The sequence below is a fragment of the Ambystoma mexicanum genome, chromosome 2q, assembly GCF_040938575.1.
Source record: "Ambystoma mexicanum isolate Mex_15411 chromosome 2q, UKY_AmexF1_1, whole genome shotgun sequence".
NCBI lineage: Eukaryota > Metazoa > Chordata > Amphibia > Caudata > Ambystomatidae > Ambystoma > Ambystoma mexicanum.
In genome coordinates, this window is record NC_090924.1 from 112,992,521 (window position 1) to 113,019,724 (window position 27,204).

At 45.7% G+C, this 27,204-nt stretch overlaps 1 protein-coding gene across 2 annotated transcripts in view; it reads left to right on the top strand.

Moving 5' to 3' along the window:
- Positions 1 to 27,204, top strand: part of CRAMP1 (cramped chromatin regulator homolog 1) — a 1,760,184-nt gene that overhangs the window by 645,834 nt on the left and 1,087,146 nt on the right. For both annotated transcript variants that reach the window (XM_069646975.1, XM_069646973.1), the window contains exon 7: positions 24,316 to 24,401. In XM_069646975.1, the coding sequence (XP_069503076.1) occupies positions 24,316 to 24,401 (86 nt within the window). The remainder of the gene's footprint in view (positions 1 to 24,315; positions 24,402 to 27,204) is intronic.

Below are 27,204 nucleotides of genomic sequence, written 5' to 3' on the forward strand. Positions count from 1 at the left end.
GCACCTTCTTTTGGTTTCTTATTCTTATATTGTGCCTCTGGCACTCTTTACTTTATCGTACGCACCTGCACCTGTCCGCTTGTTTCTCGTGCCTCTTGCACACTTCACATGCCTTTACTCTGCTTCACTTTCTTCAGCGCCGCTAGCACCTTTTCCTTCTTTCTGTTTTCATTATTTCCATTATTTCTTAAACTTTCTTTACTACTTATGCTTTCTCTCTTTTCCGTTCCGCTTTGCAAACTGTGTTTCGAGGGGATTGTGTCCTCCGACGTATTCCACATCTATGACCGGTAATGTCCACAGCTGTGCTGCTTCAGGAAATTATTGGCAGAGGGCGTCCTGCGTCGATGATGTTGATCCGTTGTCCCTCGAGGGTCGACGTCGCCGGATGTTATATATAGGACGCACGGCACCCGTAGCCTCAGTTCGGCGCCATTGAGACCGTCGGAACCTGTGAAGCCTTCGAAGAAGGCGTCGACACCATTGGTGCTGTGTCAGTCGAGGGGCTCTCTCGAGGCTCCAGTCTCGAAGAAGTTGTCGAAGTCATTGGCGTCTCGGTCGGCGTCAACACGGATTCCCTCAGCGCCTTCAACGCTGTTTATGGAGTATTTGCCAGAGGTGTCCCTGAGGTCTGTGGAACCTCTGAGGAAGGCTCTCAGTAAGTCTGTGAGACCTGTTTTTGAGCCCTTTTCTGTTCCTCCTCCTAGATACACCTTTACAAGATATTTCAGAGGTTGAGGAACTGTCTGATAAGGAGACGGTTGTGCCTCCTGATGTCCCTGATGATCCTTTGTCTGGGCATAGTCAGATGGAGGAACTCTGGCAGTCATCGCATGACGCTAGTGGCCTGGACACCTCTCCGGAGGTGGAGTTTGGCCGACCTGAGCCTGGGGTGCATGCGGATTCCTCCTACCAGCGTCTCATGTCAAGGGTGACAGAATACTTGTGGTGGTCTGCTCCACCTGTTGATTTTACTCAGGATGATTTGATAGACATCCTGGATCAAGGTCCACCCACTGACCCGGTGTTGGCGTTTCACATGGCTTTACAAAGAAGGGTGGCAGCGGCTTGGACTGCTCCGGAGAGACTGCCGGCAGTTTATAAGTCGCTTCCGAAGAAATACCGCCTATCCAGTGGTGACCCCTGCTACTTAACGACGCACCCTACTCCAGAGAGTTTGGTGGTGTTGGCGGCTATGGCCTCCTCGAAGTAGGCTGCATACCCTACCATCCCTCCTGATAGGGACGATAAGCGCTTTGATGGTTGGGCGAGGAAGGTATTTTCGGCTGGGGGGGTATGGCGTTGAAGGTGGCTAATTCCACTTGTGCCTTAGCGAGATTTACACACACTGTGGAACTGTGTGTCTTTGGCGGCTGAGCATATTCCCGAAGGGGAGGAACGGGATGGTTTTCTAGCCCTCGTGCAAGACGGCAAGGATGCCATGTGTGAGTCCGTTCAGTCGGTTTTTGACACTGCAGACTGTGTCAGCCGGTCCATGGCTGCGAGCCCCGTGATACGCAGGTTTGCGTGGTTGCGGAAGTCGGGGTTTGCTCCTGATGTTCAATCCCGTCTTCTGAACATGCCCTTTCATGGTGTTCATCTGTTTGGCAGCAAGGCTGACAAGAGTTTTGAGAGGTTGCAGACCTCCAAAGCTGCAGCGAAGTCTTTGAGCGCTGCAGTACGTCAACCTCCGCCTTTTCGTCGTAGGGGACAGCAATCGAGGGGAGGTTCCTTTCGGTACTACTCCTCTTCCTTTGGTAGATCGAGAGGAGCTGCCAGTCAAAGGGGCCACCGTAGGAGTACCCGAGGTGGAAAGCAAGGTACTCGGGGTGCCAAAGCCACTCGGGCAGTTGCTTCTTTGCCTTCAGGCACTGCTGCAGCCGCGTCCCCTCAGTCATGAGGCCATGGCCCATGGTTCGCCGGTTGGGGGCAGACTTGCGCAGCATATTGGAGAATGGCGATCCATTACGTTAGATGTGTGGGTTCTGGAGATCATAGCCCACGGCTACTGTCTTCCCTTTCAGCAGAGGCCTCACGACAAACCATCAGGGAAGCTCTCTTTGAAGCGTCCAGATCTGCTCCTTGCGCAGGAAATCCTATACCTGCTGTAGAAAGGCGCCATAGAACTGGTGCCTGTAGCGGAGAGGAACAATGGATGGTATTCCCCCTTATTTTTTGATCCCGAAAAAGACAGGGGATTGAGACCCATCATGGACTTGCGTTGGTTGAACAAGCTCCTCAGGAAGGACAAGTTCAAGATGGTCACTCTTTCTCAAGTCCCCCAGGCCCTTCAACTTCAGGATTGGTTGGTGTTTTTAGACCTCTAGGAAGCTTACTTTCATGTGCCGATTCATCCAAAGCACAGGAAGTACCGGAGGTTCGCGACTCGCATTTTCAGTTTCGGGTCCTGCCGTTCGGATTGACCTCCGCCCGAGGGTCTTCACCAAGCTGATGGTGGTGGTGGCAGCGTATCTCAGAAAAGGGGGGGGATTCATGTCTACCCCTACCTGGATGATTGGTTTATCAGGGCGTGCTCTCCCGAGCAAGCCCTGGATCATCTGTCTTTCACCTGCCACTCCCTTCACAAGTTGGGCTTCTCCCTCAATTTAAAGAAATCCCATTTGACACCTACCCAGCGGCTCCAGTACATCGGAGCAGTGCTCCACACATCCCTGGGGCAGTGTTCGCCTCCCCAGGTGAGGGCTCATCACATTCTGTAGCTGGTGGACAAGTTTCAACGTGCCCAGAGTCTCCCGGCGTTCGAGTACTTCAGGTTGCTCGGCCTCATGGCATCCTGCATTTTCCTGGTGCCAGAGGCCAGGCTGTCGATGAGATCTCTGCAGTGGGCTCTCAAGATGCATTGGTCGCAGTTCTCCGGCAGGATGTCGGATCCCGTTCAGATTCCGACTTCGTCGCCCATGATCTTCTATGGTGGGCTGACGAAGGCAATCTGATGAAGAGAGCACCATTTTGGCAACCATGGCCGGAGGTGACGATCGTGACGGACGCTTCCCTCACAGGTAGGGGCAATCATGCCAACAAGTTGACAGCCAGCGGCCGTTGGTCTCCGTCAGAGTCCAGACTCCACATCATTCTATTAGAGCTGAGGGCCGTCAGGCTAGCCCTGAAGGCTTTTCTGCCATCTGTGCGGGGGAAGAAGGTCCTGATTATGACAGACAATACAGTGGCCATGCACTACCTCAACAAAAAAAGGGGGAGGCGGGGTCACTCCAGTTGTGAAGGGAGCCAATGCAGCTCTGGTTCTGGGCCGTCCAGCAGGAAATTTCGATCTCGGGAGTTCATCTGGCCGGAAATGAAAATGCGGTGGCGGACGCTCTGAGCAAGCAGAGCACGGTCTCTCACGAGTGGGAGCTCGCTCAGGAAGTTCTTTTAGAGATCTTTGCCCTTTGGTGAACCCCACAAGTGGATCTCTTCGCCACCAGTGTCAACCGGACGTGTGAGATTTTGCTCGTGGGAATTTCCCCCAAGAGGAACCTTAGGGGACGCATTCGTAGTGGAGTGGTCCTTCCCACTGCTGTATGAGTTTCCTCCAGTCCCTATCATTCCGCAAGTGTTGCAGAGGTTGTAGAGGTTCGGTTCCCAAATGAAATTATCTAATCTTGATGTGTGTTTTGTTAAGCAACAAAATTAAATGTATGGCACTTGCTGCTTTTTAAAAGGCATGCATGTGGTAGACCCTCGCAAGAACACCTTTTCACTCACACAAAGACCTCAGTGCAGTTCAAGCAAGCCACTTCTATATGTTTCTGTACAAACTAATGGAGAGAAGCAGAACACACAAAACATTACCAGTTTGTCCCTCTTACTTTTCCCAGGCCTAACATAAGGAGGCATCATGTGTAACAGTAAATATAGAATAATATAATATATATATAATATATATATATATATAATTATAATTTGAGGCTTGTAGATCTGCTTAGAATCACATGCTTTGCATAAGCCGACATCTAGTGGTTGGTGCTGATTGTTTTGAACTCGAAAAGGGTGTCGACAGATGCGTTCCTGTAACACTATTCCTACTATTACGTGTACAGTATCCATGCTTCTTCACGTGTCTACATCATCATATTGTTTTTTTTTCTGTCACTGGGTTGATCGCCATACGAGTTTGTAAAAAATATGTATACAACTTTTCCGTTCCACTCCTTTCAATTCATCTCGATGACCACTTTCAATGCTGAATCAAACTGTTTTCATATGGAAAATTTGACAACTGCGTGAATGATCTTGACGGACAGCACGATCAACACTGGGGATCGACAGCCGATGCCATTGCTTCCCCAGTCTGAGGCACACAGTAGGAAGAGGGAGGGATAACACTCTATACATGCTAGACTATTCCTACAATGCTTTCTTACGTGGCCTTCTTCCTTAATATTTGCTCCCTGTTCTTCAACATTGGCAATGGGGAATACTCAATTTAAATTATGTCCCTCTTGCAATAACCAGTTTCCCTGGAAGGAGACGCACAATAACTGTCTTCAAGGGGACAAACAAGTGGAGAAGTGTCGAGCTTATAAGCTCTTTAATCATAAGATTTAACGTCATACAAAACGTTGGCTGGCCTATGCGATGTATGCTGAGGCATCAGTCGAGTCAAATCTCGAAGCAGACTAAGACAGTGTCAGTTTCGAGAGCGTAACCAAGGAGCACACTAATTGTGAAACATCAGTTTCCCCATCAGCCTGGTCCCAGCTTCGTAGGGCAGGCGTCGAGCCTAGCTCTGGAGACTACACCTGGCGACAAGAGGCTGCCTACATAAAATCTAAACATTGATCATAGGAGGGCCATTCGAAGTCGCCAATCGAAACCACGACTAACTAACCATAGAATAAATGATACACCCAAAACAGCACCACCTCCTTGGTTGTTGACAACAAACAATAAAACGGAATCCAAACGCTTGGCTTCAAACCGGTAACACTCTGTTTGTATTCCAAAGCATTCTGACAGCTCAAAGAATACTTCAACGCTGAATGAAGAGGATTCCAAATACATAAACACAAACCCTCAGGCTTAACTGAAGGTGAGGGATGTCTGTCACACACTATGAAACAAAGGGAATAATTCAATATTCTGATACAGATGAAGAGTTTGAAATTCCAAGTGACTCCACATTAACTACATGGAAAAAAGTAAGATTCCTAAAGGCTATGGACAAAATGTCCTCGTTCATGGAGTTTTTAGGGGATAATCCACTAAAAAAGGAGACGAACTACAAGTGAGGATAACATTCTCAAAAAAGAACTGAAAGACTTGTAACTCATAATACAACATTATAAGAGGAACATATTGAGGTAGATGATTACTCGGAAGAGGGCACCCTTGTAGAGGGTCAGGAGGTAGAATAGTTGACTATCCAATGCCATTGCCTGACCTTATCGAACCACTATTACATCCTCCCCTTCAGAAGCTCAAGCTTTGTGCAGTGATCTTTTGAAGAGAGCTGCAGGCATGTTTAGAATTGAAACTAACGTGTCTGAAGAAGATACAGGTTTTATAGAAGATATTCTCCAAGAAAAGAAATAAGTCGGTCAAGATATACCTCATTTTTAAAATCAGTTTGAGGATCACGCCACCCCTAGGAAGTCCAACCCTTACTAAGCCAGTCAGCCCATGAGTTGAGAAGATGTTAAAGCCTACACCAAGTGACCCACTGTATACAAGGGTCATTTAATCCTGGATCAGCTAGAGGGAATTACCACTCAAAAACATGCAAGAGAACCGTTAACTTCAGCAAAGTTTCCACCACACATGGAGAGCAAGACGATATATGCTCAAGGTAGAACGGTGGCTACTTCCGCAGCCTATGGAACAGAAATGGTCGATTCAGTGGCACGATACAACAGAGCCCAATGAGATCAGCTGGACGACCTGGTTAAGGAAGCCCAGGAACCTCTCAAATCTGATGTTAATTATGCAGGAAGTTAAGCAGTCTGATAATGCGGTCATAGAAAAGGCACTCGATTCAGCAGGAACTGCTAGAAGACTTGCTCCACAGGAGACTGTCCTTAAAAGGCACGCTTAGCTACGAGGTTTTGCTTTCACACCTGAAAGCCAAGCAATACTACTTGAAATTCCAGTAGAGGGAAATTAGCTGTTTAGGCAAGTAGTGGATTTATCATTAGAAAAAGCAAAGAAAGAACATAAGACATTTAGGGCAGATCTTAGGCTGACCCAACCAACAAAGCGGGTTTCCTTCAAATAGACATGCTTTTCACACCCAAATATATTGAGTTTCTGGAGGATCACTCAGCAGCAATGTGCTCGCCTTGGAAGCAAGACGACAGAGCAACACAGGTTTCATTCCCGGGTCCGCACTTAGAAACCTCTGGGTATTAAGCACGTTATAAATAACCCATCATATCATGTACAACAGGCACTCGTTATTCCAATCAGGGCACACACAATCAAACCTCCTCAGGGCTCCAGAGGCATTATAAATGCAGCAGAGCACGTGGTATTGGCCAAACCCCAAGAGGGGTTGCCTCTGCTACAAAACAGTGATGCCCCAATACACGTTCCCTCCCATGTCACAGCACTAGGGGGGGTGATCAACAACATACGCCCATGCATGGGCATGCCAGAATGTAGGACAAGTGGGTTCTTTCTGCAGTAACTCAGGGTTACCGCATCAAGTACTTACTAATACCGCCCAATCTTCCATCAAGAAACAGAAGACTGCCCCTGGAACATCAGGTTTTTCTACAGGCAGAGATTCAGTTGCTAATCGAGAAGGAAACCATAGAAGAGGTTCCCTGATTACCGGTAAACATTTATTCACTGCACATTCTTGTTCCAAAGAAAGACAAGACAAAGACCAGTTAAATTTACGGCTGGCAAACCAATATGTAAAGCCACAAAAGTTCAGATTGACCACATAACAAGAAGTCCTTCCTCAAAAAGGGGTGATTATTTGGCCACTTTAGATATGAAAGATCCATACTTTCAGATTTCAATATTCCCAGTTCATTGAAAGTATCTTAGTTTCAGGGTAAATCAAGCACATTACCAATTCAAAGTACTCCCTTTTGGAATTGCTTCTTCATCTCGGGTGTTCACAAAAGTGGTAGCAGCATACCTTTACAGAGAAGGCATTCCAGTTTGCCCTTATCTGGATGACTAGCGATAATAGGGGAAAGCTCACAAAAATGTCACCTGCAAACACAGGCCACAATCAATCTACTGAATACCTAGGTTTCTGAATCGACAAGATACTCCAGCCTAGTTCCAAGCAAAAGCAAACCATTTCCAGGTGTAATAATAAATACTGTTACATAACTGGTCATCAGATAGCAGTAGAAAGGCAATGCACCTGCTCGTCATGACATGTTGCATCTTCATCTTTCCTCATGCAAGACTCTACAAAGGCCAGTGGAACAATTGTCACAAGCAGAGGGCGAATGGGGCGATCTAGTGAAGGTCTTGCACACACTGGTCTTGACACTAAAATGGTGAACAAAAGAGAACCAGGTAAAGGGCAACCTTTTGTCAACCCGCCAATTCACATAACCATTATAACGGACACATCCGACCGGTTGGGGGAACAAAAGGAAAATCACATGAACCTACTTGAACTTCTAGCTGTCGAATTGGTGTTGCAGGCTTTCCAAACAAGGTTGGTGGGGGTGAGCAGGTGATATGCTCCTTGCAACCCCAATACACAGGACAAAACACATTCCTTAAAGCTGCTCAAATCATCTGGAGATGGTGTCTTCAAAAAAAGAATACACCTCTGGGCTCAAAAAACTGTGTCGCAGACATCTAGGCAGAGCACAGATGCAGGACCACGAATGGGAGTTGATAATAAGTGTACTCAAATCTTTGCACAATGTTGTAATCCAGCAAGGGACCTTTTTGCAATATCGGGAAACTCACAATGCCAAAACGACACCTCCAGGTACCGATAGAATATATACCGTAGTTGCTCTATGGATCAGTTGCTCAGGGATATTTGCTTATGCTTACTCGCTTACCCCCGATACGTTTGTTACAGAGAATAGTACACAGGATGAACAAATGGCACTTGCCATTGATACTCATTGCACCAATGTGGGCACACCAACATGGTACTGCCATCTTCTAAACAGGCCTTTGCGTCCACCAATAAAGATGACACCCTCTCACAACTTAGTCTCGCACCCACACCCTTATTCAACCAACTTGGCAGCTTCATAGAGGCAGGTCATAGAGTTCGGAAATCTCAACTTACCTACAAGACAAAAAGAAGTATGGATGTTTTCAAGGAGGCACGCAAACCCAACAATGGACACTGCTATTTTAATAAATGGTAAAGGTTTGTCATATGGTGTACCAAGTCAAACATCAATCGTATTGGTTGTTCAACATCGCACATTCTAAAATACCATCTTCATTTACTAGATTTTGGTCTAGTATTTAACTCCTTAATAGTGCATTTGGCAGCCTTATCGACATGTGCAACATCACAGAATAAGGTCTCCTGTTGGAGGATTGCTTTTATCAAAGCCTTCATGCAAGGAGTTAAACTAATGCATCCACATGTAGCAAATCCACCACCATGTTTAGATTGCACTGTTGTGATATACAAACTCATGGATCCAGCTTTTAAACCAATGCCTAAAGCTTCCTTAAAGTACCTGACATGCATGGTAGCTTTCCTACTTGCAATTCAGTTCACAAAGTTAATGAGCTTCAGAGCCTTTTGTTGAAATACAACAAGTTTGTCCTTTGAATTCATCCACAGCTCTTTTCAAAGTACATATATACATTTGATGTCAATTAGTTGATTGAACTACCAGCTTTTCCCCTTCGAACTTTAGAATAGAGGACAATAGGCCCTTCAAACATTAGACATTTGCAGGGCAGGCATGTATTAGCTTAACGAACTAAAGAACCTAGAAAGACGGATCTGTTTTTTATGTCCTTCGCAGCCGGAAGTTGTGGTGTTTCTGTCTCAAAGGCCACTATAGCCAGGTGAATTGTTAGATGCGTACAACAATGCTAATATTTCAAGTAAGTCACTTCCTTTTTCTCCTAAATCTCATTCTATGTGTAATGCAGGTACTACACTTCCCCTCATTGCTAGTGTTCCACTTGCTGCTTTTTATAAAGCAGCAACATGGAGCTTTGTTCACAAATTACAGAGCACTGTTGTGTTTTGCACTCAGGCAAGAAATAATTCTCAGGTGGGGCAGGCAGTTGTAACTGTTCCTGCAGCTCACCCACCGTCATCTTCAGGTACTGCTTGCTAGTCTATGCAAAGCATGCGATTCCAAGCAGATCCACAAGCCTCAGAAGTCAAACATTACTTACCTTGTATTAGTCTTTCTATAGCTTGTATCTGTTTGATTCATATGCACCCAACCATTGTCCTCTCAACAGGAGCTAAAGGCATAGTATTCGGCAAGATTGTATGTGGTAACTCTGTGGGCGATTACAGCAGCCTTGTCTTCTTGGCAATAGGTAACCCAACCATTGGCATAGGTTAGTACTACACAAGTTGGTAGAGTGACTGGGCAGCCATACTTCTCAAGAGTGGTCAGTGTGAGCTGTAGGGTTGTAAAATAGATTCACAGTGACAGGTATTCAAATAACACTTAAACTCAAGGTTCTTGATTAAAATAATGATTTATTATTTTAACAGTCAGTTTTAAAATAAGCCATCATTTAGAAAGGGCAATATATAACAATAAAATACACTTCAAAAATACACTCCTTCCGTTTCAATAAGTAGGTGGGTACCCTTTTGGGATCTTACACACACTTCATACACCCTGTGGTGACTTCAATTGTTAGGACATTGTGGACATTGATATATCACTTTAACACTTAATGCAATACTGAGGTTGTGGAAAAAAGGAAGTAGGTTATGGAATGAAACTAAGGTTAACACGCTTATCTAAACAGGTAAGCACTTCACATTCCCTCAATGAAATATAGGTTAACCCTTTCCCAGCTTTACAATTAACTTATGTATGACTTTTTGAAGGGACAGATCAACACAAAGTTAGAGGGTAAGAAGAGTCTTCAGGGAGCCAGGACAGCCACGTCGAGGGAAGCTGAGGCATTTCTTGAAGATTAGCACACGTCTTGCACAAAGTTAAAGAGTTTTGTTGTAAAAAGAATCACTGTTGGGCCACAAGCTGGGAGACTTGTGAAAAGCAAAGATGCAAGCAACTCTGCAAATACAAGGCTTCAGTGCGAGGAAGCTTTACGCAACAAGAGGTAAGTACCCCTAATTGGACAGTATCTTGAGTCTGAAGAAAGGGATCTAGCTGGCTTCTGTTCCTGTTGTGGTCCTGCCGATCCTGTTGTTCCTGGGCCTCAGTCGTGGTTACAAGAGGGAGGGCGTCTGGGGACTCCTGCACTACAGTTTGAAGGTCGGGAGGAGCAATGAGCTTACTACAGATCAGCAGCACTTTGCGGTTTCAGTTACTCGCAAATAGCACCACCGCGGTTCTTGGATATCTTAGGGCTCTCCTTGTTTCTGGGGTCCAGCTCTCTGTTGAGGTAGCTCAGGCTTGGAAAGTCCTGCTTTTAGGGATTCCGTAGGATCTTCCTGGAGCTCGGGTCTGGCTTAAAAATGATGCACTCAAATCTGGTGTTCCTGTACCCTGGCACTCAGTTCCAGCCGCAGCTGTACGCCAGCAGGGAGAGGGGTTCCAGTCAAGTTCGTCTTGGGTTCAGTTGGTCCCACCAACCCAAGGGAAGAAGTCGTCCATCCGGGCTTCTCTAGTCGATTCAAAATTTGGAGCTTCAGCACTGCATCAGGGCTTCACCGGGCAAACCAACAGTCCAGGAGGGTGCAGCAAGCTTCTCTTCCTGTTTCTTCTTTGGTTCATTCGTTCAGCGGTCGACTCTGCCTTCCCTGTAAAAGACCTTGCCTTTTATGCAAGTTTCTCCCATTCATTTGCAGCCTTGCTGTCAGTCACACAACAGGGTGGCTGTCCTCCAAGGACAGCCAGCCAGCCAATAACCTTTGAGTGCATTCTTGTAACCAAAGAGAATAAGCACAGGGAGTTTCGGGAACCTCCCTCGCTTCCTGCCCTGCCAGACACGCTGGAGCCAGAGGCGGGCTTCACACAATACGGTCGATGGCAATGTACTGATCAATACAGCCAAATACCACAGCATACGTATACGGGGAGGAAAACACTCATTAATACTGTCGATACTAGGCCAAGACACATGGCAGTGGTGCACCAAGAATGGAATATACATTCAAGCACAAAGCTTCCTGTTTGACGCAATCACCAAGTAGACCGCCTAAGCAGGGTAGTGCAACAAAATCAGCAGTGGCAGATCAACACTAACACACTCAAACATATTTTCAGGATGTCAGGATAGCCAAAAGCGGATCTGTTAGCAACAGCCCAGACCCCGAAACGCCCACGTTTAGCATCTACATAATCTCAAAAAGGGTCACTAGAGAACGTTCCTTTGAGAAGTTGGTCATAGATATGTGCTTGCTCTTCCTCCAAACCCCCCTCCTCCCAGCACCTGTTCTTTGCAAGGTAGTTCACAATTTAATACACAGGAGCTAACACTAATACTGAATGCACAAATGTGGGCAAGGAAGAGTTGATATCTTCTCCTCTTAAAGATGGTTGTTCAATCACCTTTAAAACTACAACCAATCTACAATTTATTAACAAAACATGGTAAACTAAGACACCCATGTCTTCAAACAACCAACTTAGATACCTGACTCCTGAAGCCATACAGTTTAGACAGCTGTAACTGCCTGTAAGATGCATGTGAATTCTAAAGGAGCCTAGAAAACCAAACCCAAAACACTAATTACCTCCTTGACTCAGGAGCTGTCTATTATTTCCACAGAATACATCTGGCACCCTTGGCAGGACATTTTGGAAGAGAAAGTTTCTCATATCATCCCCTTAATAACATCTATTAACAAGAGGTCAAAACCATCTTAAACAAATCCAGTCTCCACTAAAGCAGTTAACCTGAGGGCAGAGACAAAATATAAACCATCCTTCACAGGCTCAATCTACATCAGGGGTCAACTTGTCCCTGACTATTTAGTAGTCACTACAGCTAGGAATAGGACACATGTCTGCTACTGAAACGGTAGAGTAAGTGCATCTGTTCCTCTTGGGCATAAAGCAGTAACCTTTGTGACATACAGTGTCATGATTGCAAATGCCGTGACCGTAATGTCCAGATATGATGGAGCACAGTGGTACGGTCTGGTGGAGTTAGAAAAACATTTCCCCAAGGTTTTAGGGTACCTTCTGTAAAATTGTTCAGGCGGGAAAACAGTCAGCAAATACCGTAATCGGAAATGCTAGTCCCTACAAAAACTGTAGGATATCAGATGGTGTTGTCAGCTGTTATGAAATGCCAGGCCTGCCTCAGAGGTACAGGTTTTAAGGCAGAAACACAGGCTAGCTTATTGGACAACCAATTGAGAAGGCCTCACTATTTGGGAAAGCTGTAGATAAAACTCTGGAAAGAATTTAAAAAGACCATGACACCCATAAATCTCAAGGCGAAATATCAGGTAGAACCATTCAAACAAGAGGCACCTGGCTAGTAGATGGTCCTTTCTGGGAAATGCATGCAGTCCATCATCTGTCCAATATTGATAGATCTCCAGCACCAGTTGGTTTTCGTATCACAACATCAGCAGGCATACTCCTGACCCTCTAGACAACATCCAGGGGAAACCTGGCGGGAGAGGATAAACCCCACATAAATGTCTTCCTCTAAGCAGTGACTAGTGGATTCAGGTCCCCTCCCATGCCCTTCACGTAGGACGCATAACATCAGTCATCCACACCTATCCTGAAAGAACACTCCCATCCACCCATACTTGGGTGATTGTCTTATAACAGGAGAGTGTGACAAATGGCAGGTATTTGTCATTACTCCCTAAGCCATTTCCCCATGGTGACATCCATGGGACTATCGGAGGTGAAGAACAGGATATAATCCAGAGACGTGGCTGAAGACAAAGCTATGAAACATATTGTTAGAAACAAGAAATACGATCTGTCTCTTTAAAAGGAGACCTTCATTTAACTTAGATGAGGCTACAAAAAGAGCACATGGCGAGGTGCAGCAGAAGCCCGTTGACTGCATAATACCTGAGAACGGCAAGCCAAAGAGAGACACAGAGCCTGCGACTTAACTGCTCTGGGAGCGAAAAACTGGAAGCCCAGCATTGGTATGGAAATTAAAACCGAGGGGAAAAAGGGAACCTGGATATTCCGGTGGTGGCGTGACCACGACAACTTTCTTATTCATCTAATTTACCTCTTATACTCGGGATTAGTCTATATTTCCCTGAAGGTGTACTGTAAAGGTGTCAAAGAAGGAAGCTGACACAAAGGTGGCATAATGGTAGTTATAGACTTTTGTATTTATGAAAAGTATACCCTCCCTATCGCCTAAGAGGGGTTTCCGTGCCCCAAAGTAATACTAAAGGATCTGTTAAAATCAAAGTCCACCGTCCTGTGTCACAACCTGCTTGTATCCCATACGCTACAACTCAAGACTAATATAATCCAGCAGAAAGTTCCTTCCCCAGGAGAATGATTCCCTTCTCTTGGTATTCGGGTGGTATTCAAAAGAATGCTCTCTTGCAAAAAGTTTACTGCGGGGAATGACTTCCTTGCCCTGGCTTGCGGGTTGCACACAATCTTTGCACAATTCAATTTTCTGGATCAGGAGAATGACTCCCTTCTCCTGGTACTGGTCTGTACAGTTCACAATAAGACCAGTGCAAATGACTCCCTTCCCCTGGCATCTTTGGAATGCTTTTGTGTCCTCCCCAGCAGAAAGGCTCCCTTCTCCTGGTATTTGAAAAGCTATTTTCTGTGTCTTACAGCTGTTTGCCAATCTCTCTCAGTACCACCAAAGTCCCAAACCCTTCTCTGCTGGTCAATGGGCTTATCTTTGCCTCTCTGCCGAGGAAGTTCTCCTCAGGTTTTCAGATACTTTGTATTGGGGACCCATACCATTCTCCGGTGGTCAGTGGGCTAATTGCTGCCACTGTGATGAGGACGTTTTCCTAGGATGCTTGGCTCACTCTTCCAGTGTCCAGTAGCTTCTTTGTTACTACTGGGACAAGGTAGATCCTCCCTGATGCACTCTACACAGATATGTTCCCCAAAAGCCCTATAGCTGCCACTGGGGTGAGGAACATTATGTTGTGTCCCACTGTCTCCCCCTTATCCCTACTGGGACTCCTGTGCCTCTTTACCTTCTCGTGGGAAGTGGCACATCATCGGCCCTTCCTGGGATGGGGTTACTTAGCAGCGGCTTCCTCTGCTCTTCTCCGCTTGGATGGTCCTGATGCACATTTGCAGACCAAGCTCCTTATGGTCTTGTCTTTGCTCTGGGAACTGATGATCCACGTTGTTGCGATCACGCCCCTGCTTCCTCCCTTTCAGCTCGCAGTTGGGTCTGCTCCTCTCAGACCCATAGTGCACTTTCTCAGCCTGCTGCCGACGTCCCCTGCACAGCCTTTCTTCCAACCCTCACTCATAGTTCGAAACTCCCGGATTCCAGCGGGCTCTGGACTTTCCCGCATTTGTACACTCCTTAGTCCATCTTCTTGTAGTTTTTGATCTCTTGCACTCTGCCCGGTATAGCATCAACACCTGCAGATAATGTCTCTTTGGCATTCCTCATGCCTCCGGTGAGGTACCTTGTCGCAGTACATAGCCGTTGGTTTCTCTTCATGGTTGCTGTCTTCTTCCTCGTCTCAGTATGTTTTGTCGTGGCAGTATACCATGTGCTACAAAAATACATGACCGTACTGTCGATGAAATGGCTCGGTCTGGAAGGGGGGGGCCCAGAAAATGTTAGTGACAAAGCTCAATGGGCTGTACCCTAGGTGATTGCCCTTATCCCCAGAGAGGGAGTCCCTCCCCATGATGTCCTCCCAAATTAAACCACCCCTAGGGGGAGTACTGGGTAGCAGCAGCACATCCCTAGCCTCATAGAAATTAGCTCCCCCTTAGGGAGAAGTGACAACACATTGCGCAAATCGTCACAGTACATCTGGCTGCCTTGGCAGCTAACACTGCATCCCAACACAAAGTGTCTTGGTGCAGAGCTCTTGTTAAATCCTTCAGGGAAGGAGTTAAAATAATGAATCCATCAATTGCTCACCCACCCGCAGGACTGAGAATGCAATACCATGTTAAAAAGACTCCCAGGAATTTAAGCTAATGCACAAAGACACCTTAAGGCTGTCTCATGCAAGATAGCTTTTCTAATAGCAGTCCCATCCATTAGAAGAGTAAGTGAGCTACAAGCCCTGTCAATAAACAAGCCTTTTGTTTCAATACTCAAAGACAAAGTGGTGTTATGACCACATCTGGGTTTCTCACCTAATTACATCTCAAAGTTCCATGTCACCCAGTCCATAGAACTACCTTCTTTCTTGCCTAATTCACAAAATAGGGCAAAATAGGCACTACATAAATTAGACATTTTTACATGCATAACACAAAACCAATAAGGAAAACAAGCCAATTGATGGTCTTTTTTGCAGTGCACTGAGAAGGTGATCAACTAACTAAGGGCACCTTTGCTACGTGGATCGTCAAGTATATACAACTTTGTTAGTCATTGGCAAAAAGACATTACCTTTCACACCTAGAGCCCACTCCGCCTGCAGCAACTCTAGCTTATATTGCTGATGTGCCGTTAGATAAGATTTGTAAAGCTGCAACTTCTAGTTCAATTTACACATTCACACAACAATATTGTTTTGATACGCAGGCAAAGTCTGAGTCACAGGTGGAGCAAGCCGTACTTGGCTTTAGTGTGTGGTGCAAATATCTACTTTTTGCTGGTGCACCACCTATCTAAAAAAGGGGACAGCATGTTTGCCCTAATAGTAACAATTTACTTACTCATTGGACATTTGTAAGGCGCCTATACAACAAAAGGGGTGGGGGAGCAAGGGAGGAAGATGAAACGGTCCGACTAGGCCTTGTGACATTCGGATCGTGCAAGTGCAGTAACAAGAAATGTGAGGGAGGGAGGGAGGGAGAGCGAGAAGGTGGGAGAGTGCCGTATGCGTCAAATGTGAAGTGCTAGGGTGGGAAAAGAAGTGAAGGGTAAGGCAGAGAGAGTGCAAGTAAAAGGGAGGGTGGAGGAGTAGTGGGTAGAGGGCCACCAGTGCTAGGCGTACAATTGCCAGGGAATTGCAGAGGGTGAGGGTCCACATGCTCAATAAAAAGAGGGGGGTAGACTGGCGGGGGGGATGTCCTGGTCCCCTGTAAAACTCGGAGGGTACTAGTCAGTCACTGCTGCAGACAGGGTGATAGCAGAGGAGGGAAGGAAGAAGAGAAACGGAGGGTCTTGAGGAGCTTCCGGAACTCAAGGAGATCCGGCTCAAGCCTGAGAGGAGCAGGGAGACCATTCCAGAGTATGGCTCCTGCAGACGAGAGAGATCTACCCCCACTCTCTGCTTAGAATAAGCGTCTGATATGCAGAGAGCTGGTGCTAGAAGATCAAAGGGCTCTAGCAGGCAGATATTTAGGTACAGGGAGTTGGATGTAGTGGGGTCCCAAGCCCCAGAGAGCCTCGTGGATGATGCAAAGGGTCTTGAACTTAATCCTAGCTGCAATCTGGACACAGAGGAGAGATTTTAGGGCTGGAGAGATGCAGTCCATGGCTGGAGTCCAAGGATAAGTCTTGCAGTCCTATTCTGGATTAGTTGAAGGGGGCCCAGGGAGGATAAAGGCTGTTACAATAGTGCAGCCTACAGAGGGCCAGAGCTCTGGAGACATTCAGTTTCTGGGGGAAGGTGAGGAAAGGGAGAATGCCTCTGAGGTGGTGCTAGTGGGCCTTCTTGGCAAGTTCCGCGATGTGGGGAGAAAAGGAGAGGGAGGAATCAAAGATAAAACCAGGTTTTTTGCCTCACAAAAGGGTGAGGGCAGGGGACCCATAGAGAGCGGCCGGAAGGATAGGCGGTAAGGAGAGGGCTGGGGTCCCAATGACAAGGATCTCAGTCTTACTGGCATTAAGGCAGAGTTAATTGGCAGATTCGGTGTGTTGGAGCAGTTGGGAGAGGACCAGCTTCTCCAGGAGTTTGCCCAGCAAAGGGGGTCATGGGTATAGGGCGGTAATTAGATGGGCAGGAGTGGTCAGCAGAGGTCTTTTTGAGGAGAGGATGCACAAGGGGCGTGCTTGAGGGGTAGCGGGAAGGATGCAGTGGCAAAGGAGTGATTACAGAAATCGGCCAAGTCTGGCGCAAGGGAGGAGACTTTCATAGAGCGGACTAGTCTAGAGAACCCATCCGGTGCTATGGGCGAGAAAGAGGAGAGTAGGAGGGAGGGGGCGAAGGGAGGCCTGAGAGCAGGGGAGGGGACTCCCGTCAGTCTTCACCTTTTGGTATCTGCTCACAGCCTCGGCTCGCCCACGCCACACAGAGCCTCTGGCTCGCCGCTGCTCTCCCATTCCCGGCAGACATCGATGTGTCCGGGATCTCACATGTTAGGTGATCATGGAGCCAATGGGGCACTCACAGGGGGGCTGAAACAGACCAGGCTCTTTTCCATTCTGGGTCTGACTCCTCCTCACGGCTGGGCCCCCTCTAGTGCAAGCTCGATTAAACGGTCTCCATATCCCGCGCATACCTCTTGGTGGCTAAGGCGTTATCTTTGTCAGCCAGGGTAGTCTGTGATCGGCAATAATCGGTGCTCCAACGAGCAACTGAGAGGGAAGAGGCAGATCCAGGGGAGTCTTGTCTCCACTGAATGTCATGTCCTTGTGCAGCTTTCCCACACTGTGGCCGTTTCCACTCTTGTCGGCCCTCGCTGCTGCAGCCCCACGGGGCTGGTGACATTGTTTCCCTTCTCACTGATGTGCCGCATGTGTTGCAGTCCCACCTCAGTTGCTGGTCCTTTCCCATTCTCTGATGCAGGTCCTGTGTCCCTCTTCATAAGGGTTAGGAGCAACGGGCGTCTGCCGACGGCTGCAGGTCTCAGGAGCTCTATCAAGGATGCAGCCATTTCAGAGTGACTCTACTCTATTTACCGATTGGGATTTGTAGTTTGTCATTAAAGTGGCATTAACCCATCCAAGATGACTACTTAAATTTTCTTTGAGTTCACCTGGGTCTGTGAATAAAGAAATGGGCAGGAGGATCTGTTTACTACACAAAGGACAATATTTGCTAAAGATCCACTACCAATTTTCTAAAATTGGAAAACAAAAGAGAATTACTTTAGAGACACAAGAGAGTGAAAAAGATTAATCGAAAGTGATACAGAAACGTTGCAAAAAAGCTGCTCTGCAGCCACTGGATTTCTTCTATTTGGGTCAACACTTTGCTGTTTTACTCCTGTATCTAAAACAGTCAACCGGTTTTTGCAGGACCGGCTTGTTTAGCTGCTTTCTTCAGGACTAGAAACTCCCCTGTATAGGGAGCTAATCCCTTTTTCCCAGGACACCAAGTTTCCACATGCTCTAACTGCTACAAGGTATCTAGAGAGAAGAAGATAAACATAAAATGTGTAACATAACATAACAGAACATTAAAGAATGATCGCAATCACCTTTCCGGAGGATTTCAGAGCAGAACAGAACAGGTACTTAAGGGTACAACTCCTAAGGCAATTGAGGATTAGATCGCACATCTAACCGAGAGAGTTTTTAAGAGAAGACCTCTGCCCAGTATTAAATGGAAAGTAAGGGGTGGTAACACTTTTGACAATAACATCCGCAGCCAAAAACTTGTCATGAGACGTGCTATTAGAGCCCACAGATACGCAGCTCCCTACATTAACAATATGACCAAAACACTTGCCAATATAAAACGTGCAAAATTAAAATTCTGCACTTGGCTGCGCCATTATCGACCGTCTCAGCAAAGGGCGTCTTGGCAGAGGTTCATAGATATTATGTGTAGTAAAGAGAGCCGTAAAATCTGCCGCACAGTATCCCAAGCTAGGGGGATCGGATGTTGAGAAGTCTCAACCCCATACCTGGGGACCAATGGGTTAAGCACATATCAAAAATGATTTAGTGATGTGCCCTGCTTGCCAATGGATAACTCCTCGTTTACATCTTGGCCCCTGCATTTGAGCCATAGTATAGTGAAGCAGCCCATTTTGAAGCTCAAGTCACCAAGGACCCCTGGACTAAAAGATCTGGCAAACACAGTCCTTAAAAGGGAACCTGACAACTGGACCCAGATGCTTCTAACTCTTTTCTTCCGCATCTGTAGATCTGTCATGGTACCGCCAACTTGGCGACAGTCGGTTCTTATACTTGTGCACAAAAGGGATGACCGGGATAACGTGACTACCGACTGCTGTCCAGGTTGGACGTTAATAGCAAAATCTTTGACATTTGTATTGAGTGAGTTGGAAAATTGGGCTGCAATTAATGAGGTGCTCAATTTTGCACAAATTGGTTTCACACCTGGTTCAGCCACCACACACAATCTGAGAGTGCTGTATCAGTTGATTAACACCACACGTTACAGGAAGGATGCTACATTGTATATCGCCTTTGATTTCAACAATCAAATAGCGCCTCCCTATTCACCTTCGACCAGGGAAAACCCGGCCAGAGTCAGACTGAATAATGAGGGGGAGGTATCTGACCCAATATATATAAATATGGGAGTGAAGCAGGGGTTTGTGGCAGCCCCCATGCTTTACAATCTATATATTGCAGATCTCCTCCCTTGCATCTTTTCCAAGTCAAATTCCCCCCCAAACATAGGAAAGCATCCTATCATGGGCATGCTCTATGCCGATGACCTGATCCTGTTTGACAGGACCATATCAGGGATAAAAAGTATGCTTAATGAGTTGGCCCGCTATGCGACACAGCTGGGTCTGGCCATTAACTTGGGGAAAACCAACATCTTGGTGATTGCTGGAAATAAGATAGGCCGAACTGGAATTGAGACCTCGCTGCACACTATAGAATATACCCAATCTTATCCATATTTGGGCTTGGAGTTTGAGGCTCGGCCCAACTATGACCGGATTATCAGCAATAAAAAAAGACAAGCTAAAACACTCACACTCCAAGCCTGCAAGTTTGACAGAGGCTTTACGGGGTACAGTATGGCCGGGATGTCAAGCTTTACCAACAATGCTTTGTCCCGGCCATCCTCTACGGCCTTGAAGCACTTGCTATCCAGGACCTTTCATGGCTGAATAAACTGGAGGGCCATTATTGCCAAACTGTGCTGAGGCTATGTCCGAAATGCCCCATGGAATATCTTCGGCTAGAATTAGGTCTAGCATTTTCAAGAGGCATGGCCATTTGTGCCATGGGGTCTTTTTTTACCTACAATCTTGTGCAGATCCCATCTGTAAGTTATTGGCAATGGTTGTGGATAGTTATTATTCTGAAAGGACCCTGCAGGGTTTTAATTTTAAGACCTTGAACAAAACCCTATTTGTGCCAAAAAGAGAGGCTATCGCTTTGTTCATTTAAAGAAATCTTTGGAACACAAACTCAACAGGTGGGACTGGTGTGAGGATTATATCCATCTGGCAAAGTTAAAAGGATACGAGGCGGTATCACATGTTGTGCCCTGCTATCTTAAGATTAAACCTTACCTACAGCCTTGCCCTGCCCCTGAAGTTAGACAGTTTGTTTTAAATATATGCATAAATCAACTGTCAGTAATGGCTCCCCTGGAACTTAGGTTTTGTCGAATATGCTGTAAACCTTTTGTTTCCTGCCCTTCACCAAACCCTTATTTTCTGTGACCAGTATACACATACATTGTGTCATTGGTTATTCCTTTTTCATTTTATGTAAGAATGTGGTTACAAATGTCCGGTTTTGAAAAGGGCCTACTGCCATACTTGGCTAAATCAATACATTTATAAAAGAATACTGAACTTAGCACTGTTTTCAGCGCTTCTTTGGAAACACCAAGTGAACTACATCTTGTTATAGGAAGTTTGGGGTATAACTTGTAGGTGTTACCAGAAGCGACGGGACGTTCTTTCTATAAACTCTTGACCCAATGGAGCAGTGACATTCTCTTTTTTACCCCAAATCTCAATCAAGGTGTTTAATTCAGTGCTGCACCACTGTATGGAGGGAAAATATATGTAGATATGATGAGGGAAGATGTTGAACCCATCATCTTATCTTTTTGTTATATGGGCAACTAACAATATTATAAGCCCCCAACAACCAGGTATACAAGACTCCAGCCATTATGTTCAACAACCCACATACAAGTGGGGGGGCATGTTCCTTGGGTCTATAGCTTTCCTGTTCAATATGGAATTCCCCCTATCAAGTTTTTTCTGTCGGCCGAGATAGTGACTGAGTAGGGCACTCTGGAATCAAATTGGATTCTTTCATTTTTGTGTTACAGTATATGTATTAGAATCAAAACACCCTCTTGGGACCTCCTTGGGTTTTGCAAGTCCTAATCGAGAACATTTCTTCTCCATTATCCTTGCTGCACGGCTACCACCATCCTCAAATTTTTCTTGATAATCTGTGCAAAACATGTGATTCTAAGCAGATGCACAAGGCACAGAAGATAAATATTACTTACTTAGTAATCCTTTCTGTGGTTTGTATCTGCTTAGAATCACATACGCCCACCCTGCTTCCCCGCAAGGAAGCAACAGGGCAGTATAAAAACAATCATCACATAATTCATTGCATTCACAACCTATACAGATTTCATGACAGAAAAACATATATTCTGGGGACATCAACGTGTGAGGGATCATGGGTACCTGTACGTATGATAGGACAGTGTGACAGAACACCCCCATTGATGCCCTTTTTTCAAAATTTGAAAAAGATATGTAATATTCTGAGCCAACCACAAAGCATGTGATTCTAAGCCGCTACAAGCCACAGAAAGAGGAATATTACCCTTTCGTTTCACAGCAAACCAGATATATTTGAGTGATATATAGAATGGATATTCCCTTATTGCATGTTAGAAACGATTACTTTACCTTTTCTCATCTTGCTCCTTTCCTGATAATTTGGCTTTGCTTTATTACTAGTGAAGAAACACTGTTGCCTAGAATGCTGGCTGTCTCATCTCATACCTTCAACATAGGGACAGAGGGGTATCTTACTAGCAGTGACCTATGTAAGGAAGGCATTTTATCACATGTATGACAGACACAGATGATGTAGTTCAAGGGTGTTTTTCGAACTATTATTGGGTTGGAAAAACACCCATCTAAACCTAAGTTCTAACGATGGGAGCAAGCTACAACCATCAAAACAAAAGAAAACACTGTCCTTGTCATGTCTTGTCAAATAAAAAGGGCCTATACTAAAAAAAACTTCCCAAACCTTACTCTAAAGAACAAAAGGGTGTGAGGTGTTAGAAAACAGTGCAAGATAAACAAAAGGTCCATGTGGTATGGGACTTCAGGATTGCTGAACTATAGCTTCCCCTTCCCCACGTTTCGGCATGGGACAAGGCAGAACAATATGGCACTTGGAGCACTCTGACTTCTCTGGCAGGAGGAGGCAGTCTTTAGGTTTCATCAGTCTTTCAGCATAGCATCTCTATATACTTTACCAAGTCTTTCTTCCACAGTGCCTGGATCAACACAACGAAAATAATAAAAACTCAGTGTTTACTTCTTTCGGTCTCCCTCAGCCAGGCTCGGACCGATTCTTCCCTTTCTGCTTCACAATGGAATCTCCCTCAGCCGGGCTGAGATTCCCTTCCTTTTCAATCACTTTCTCCCTCGATCGGGCTCCGACCTGACACTTCAACAACTTCCTTCTCTTCATAGAGTTTACTCCTTTTGGTGTCCCTCAACAGGCAGGGACTGTTTCTTGCTTTTCTTTCCATATAACAGAACTGAAGACTTTCGACTGGGCAAGGGATTTTTGCCTGACCAGTTCGTTCCTTTTCATCCAATCTCAAAAGTTCAATCATATCTCAAAGGTTCCATTCTCAAGATACTTTCCGGCAGAGATCTTTCGACTGGGAACCCACGTGGTGCCAGACCACTCTGCTACTTAGTATTGAACGATAACTTCTTAAAAGTTCAAATAAAACATTTATCAGCTTTTTCCTTTTACTTGTGTCTTTCATCAAAAGCTTCACCTGATACTTTGTTGCTGCCCACAGCCTTCGCTCATATGTTGCCCGCTGCACACAGTTGACTTCAACTCAACGGCTGTATGCAACGTTCACTTCACTTTTTGATCGTGAAGTCGTGGGCAATAGCATGGCAGCTGCAAGTCTCCCCCGGCTCGTCCAGTCACTGAGGAGGGCTTCTCGTATCTCAGAGGCACCTTACAGGATCTGAAGTCCTTTCTTCTTCAACAGCCCAGTGATCATCTGTCAGACAGGTCAAGGGCACTTCTCTCCTTGGTTTCTCCCTGTGACTTTTTGTCTGGCTTCCTTGATTCAGTGGCAGCCTCAAATAGCTTTCTCCTTCGCTGGGTCTGCTACGATCCTCGCCTCGCTCGTTGCCCTGCTGCTCATAGTGTGCTCTCATGCTCTGCCTTTTATCAGCGCGGGGAAGGGTAACGGGAATCTGGTGTGAGTTGTTAAGGTTAATTGCCTGACTCTGATGTTGGGACATGCTTCACGGAAAGGCTGAGTGTAAGTCTGTCTTCTCTCAGAGCACTCAGTCCCTGTAGTCGTGTTCGTGTAGGAAAGGGGGCGGGGGGAGGTAGTCAAATAACACATGGAATGAGAAGGGGTGAATAGATAATTTGAAAGAGGATATCGCGTCTCTCCATTGGGTGTCCCACTCCCCAGGGGCCCCTCATCCAGTTGATCCTCCCGCACTGGTCCACCCCAGGAACTGGATCCGAAAGTGATGGCTGTTTCCTGGCCACCTGGATGACAGATCCCAAGTGATTAATCTGTGAGACACCCTTTGATTTCTCACACCATATACCCTGAACCCAGGGCTGGGAGTTTCCTCTTAAAGCATACCAATTTAGTGATATTACGATAACGGTTCTCAGTATTGTAATATTAAATGGGTATTAGCTAGAGATCGTAAGAAAACCTGAAGTTGTCACACATTTTCTTTAACAGAGGTTGAAGTGCTGTTTGCTGTTTAAGTAAATTTCATCATGTGATTTGTGCTTCAAAGTAAAAAATATCATGGCCTGCTTGCCACAGCTTTCAATGCTTGAAATGAACAGTTTATCTTCGAGTACCTTCCCTGGTAATCCCTTCTTAAAGGGATGTGCAGCATTTGGAAACGTTTAGGCATAGATGATCAGTACTTGATGCGAACTTGTCACCTAATCGCTCGACTTGTACAAAGTTTTCCTTCATTTGGTAATTTTAGTTGTGCAGCATTTTAATATTATTATTCTTTCTTAACACAGGGCTACAACCCTACGACACAAGGGAAGGAATGTGCGAATCAAAGCACCCATGTGCCGAGCCTTGAAGAAGCTATGTGACCCAGATGGTATGTTAGAAATAATGTTGAAGAATGAGGTGTTAATAGAAAAATGTGGGTGACCAAATCAACCACAGATTAGGATACTTAGCTTGTTATAAGTACTTAGCATTGTATGGGTGTTTGGTTAACATTTGGTATGCTTTTTAGCATCTACTGTATCCCAAATTAAATTTTTGTTAATCAAATATGTCAATTTCCAAGTTGACATTTATCTGTACTGTATAGCTCTTAAAGCATCTCCCATGCCTGGCCCAACTTCTTGCAGCTGCCCTTTACAAATGTTCCTCCCTCTGCATGCTCAATTCCCTTTTGTGCTCAGTGCCTCACCTGTGATCATTCCTCTTCCAGCCTATTGTCCCTCGCTCAAACTCATCCCTTACCCATGCTTGTTCCCCCAAATTCTCCATGCCTCTGATAGTCCGCCAGAAAAGGAAACCGATGCAGAAAGACAGAGTAAATCACACAAGAGTGAGCAGACCTATTGGAGACAAGGTATCCAAAAACTCAAACGCATTGTTATCATTGGCAGTCTCTGGCACTCTGTGCTGCCTTCTTCAGCTGTTCAAGGTCATCGCAATGCGCTTTGTTTGCCATCTTACTCCGAGATGTGTCGTACAAAGATTCTACTGCTTTTCTTGTCTCGGGCACAGTTCTCCAATGTGACGGCATCCACATGTCTTGCCTCCGTCATGATGCTTACGCTCCACCATCAGTCGCCGGCACAGTGGGATCATGGCAAGGGCATGGATCAGGAATGCATTTTCACCGAAAATTGATTATTCTAAAAACATTTTTAACTTTACTCTTTCCCAAGTTTTTTCTGCTAAAAGGTAGATGGTAGGTTGGGGTGAGTTAATATTGGATGGGGAGATGGTCGGGGGATGGAGTGGTGCAGGGATTCCCTGCACGCTCTGCTTTTGGCAGCAAAAAAGGAAATAAATACTGTTTAAAATTTTGAAGAGTAGAATTTTATAGAACACATAGATCCAACCAGATGTTACCAGCAACAATTGTTATCCAAGTAAGGTAAGGTGTTGCCACTTCTTGTTCAAGACACATGTATATGTTCATTACATTCATGGACAACCTCCTCTTCTTCCAAGAGAAATCTGGAATTCAAGAGGATACGCAAGAAAATATGCTTTCTTCACGTAAAAACAAGCTGACAATTGTGATGAATCCAATGGAGTCATGACAGATTCCCCGACAGTGACCTCCTCCCATGTGGACAGGGGATGGCAGCCACTACCTGATCCTGACCCTGGTGGTGGCTATATAAGGGGGATCACATGGGAGGAGACGACTACTGGGCAAATGTAGTGACTTCATTGGACGAGACACGGTATGTACCCCTTTCCCATGAAGAAGATCCTCCAATTCCCAAAGCCTCAATGGCATATTGTTGTTGTAGAGGGAATAAAGCAACATCTTTTCAATTTCCCTTTGGTCAAAACCCCCACCCATAACCTAAACACACAAAGCTCCAACACAGCACTTTTTCCTTCTGAAGTACCTTTATGTAAAATCACTAAGAAGAACTGTTTGAACACCATGTGTCCGATGACTCCAACTCTCAAAATCACCCAAGTACTGAGACTAGGAGGATGGAAGGAGTTTACACAAGGTCTCAAGAGCTTGAACCACAAAATGCAGTCTAGTTGTTTTTCCAAATGACCTGTGCGCTTGACGTTTAAAGATGGCAACTGTACTACTGGACAGAGCAATGCAGGAGAAGTCGGTGGCTAGTATGCAGAGGCTTGTCAAAGCGAGAAACGCATACCGGTGTGGTGGAGCAGAGGAGAACGCAGAGATCGAAGTGGAAATGCAGTGTGCAAACTGGAAGTGCCGCAGAGATGCTAGGAACCGCAAGAGATGTACTGGACGCTCGGCATTTCGAAGAGGCAGCGTTTTCCAGACCGGGACCTGAAGGTAAGTAGGTGTGTAACTGCAGAGCCGTGAATGAAACCGGAAAGACGTCTGCACACTCCAGAATGGGAAGTGTGTGTAAGAGCTTCACTACAAAAGCACAAAACGGACCAGTGATGCTGGAGATAACCGGCCAGTGTTACCAAAGCCAGTGGGGAGCCTGGGACGTTCTGGCGATTGCACCAACATTTTTTATGTGATGCCATACACAGTTTGCCTTTTCTGTATTCAATCAAAGTAGAGATTCAAACCCCAGTAAGCTACAGATGCATGAAATGCAAGTGTGGGGCAACATTTGAGTAAGTATTACCACAGACATACACACCAAACCGAGAACAACTCATAAAATGTTGGTGATACAGAGGAACTGTGAAACCTATAAGAATTCTTGGCAAAGGAAGAATGCCGAAAACAGCAGGACGTTTAATGTGTATGGCAGAATGAATAACGCTAGTGACATGAAGGCAGGTTTCTGTGCAGTTGGCTGGAAGGAAACCAGATTGTTGAAGGGGGGAGTAGGGAGTGCAAGCTTAGATAGTTTATGCTGAAGTTTCTTCATTTCTGCTCAAGCAGTTTCAGAGAAAAGGAAGAAGAAAAATGGGTTTTGGAGCAAGAGGCAAGGGAATGTTTTTTGAGAATAGAAATAATAGCATCTTTGAAGGAGGAAAGAAAAATAGCAGAGAGCTTGATAGAAGTGAGATAAATAATAAACTGGGGGTAGACTGAAGGTATTATGGAGGAAGGGAGAATGTCTAGGGATGCGGGAGAAGGGTGGACTTGATGCAAGGAGGTAACCGTCTCAGACTGCGGGTAAGTGGAAAAAGTATGGAGTATATGCAACATGCAGAGGAGGAGCTGGGAAGAATCTGACTGAATCATACAA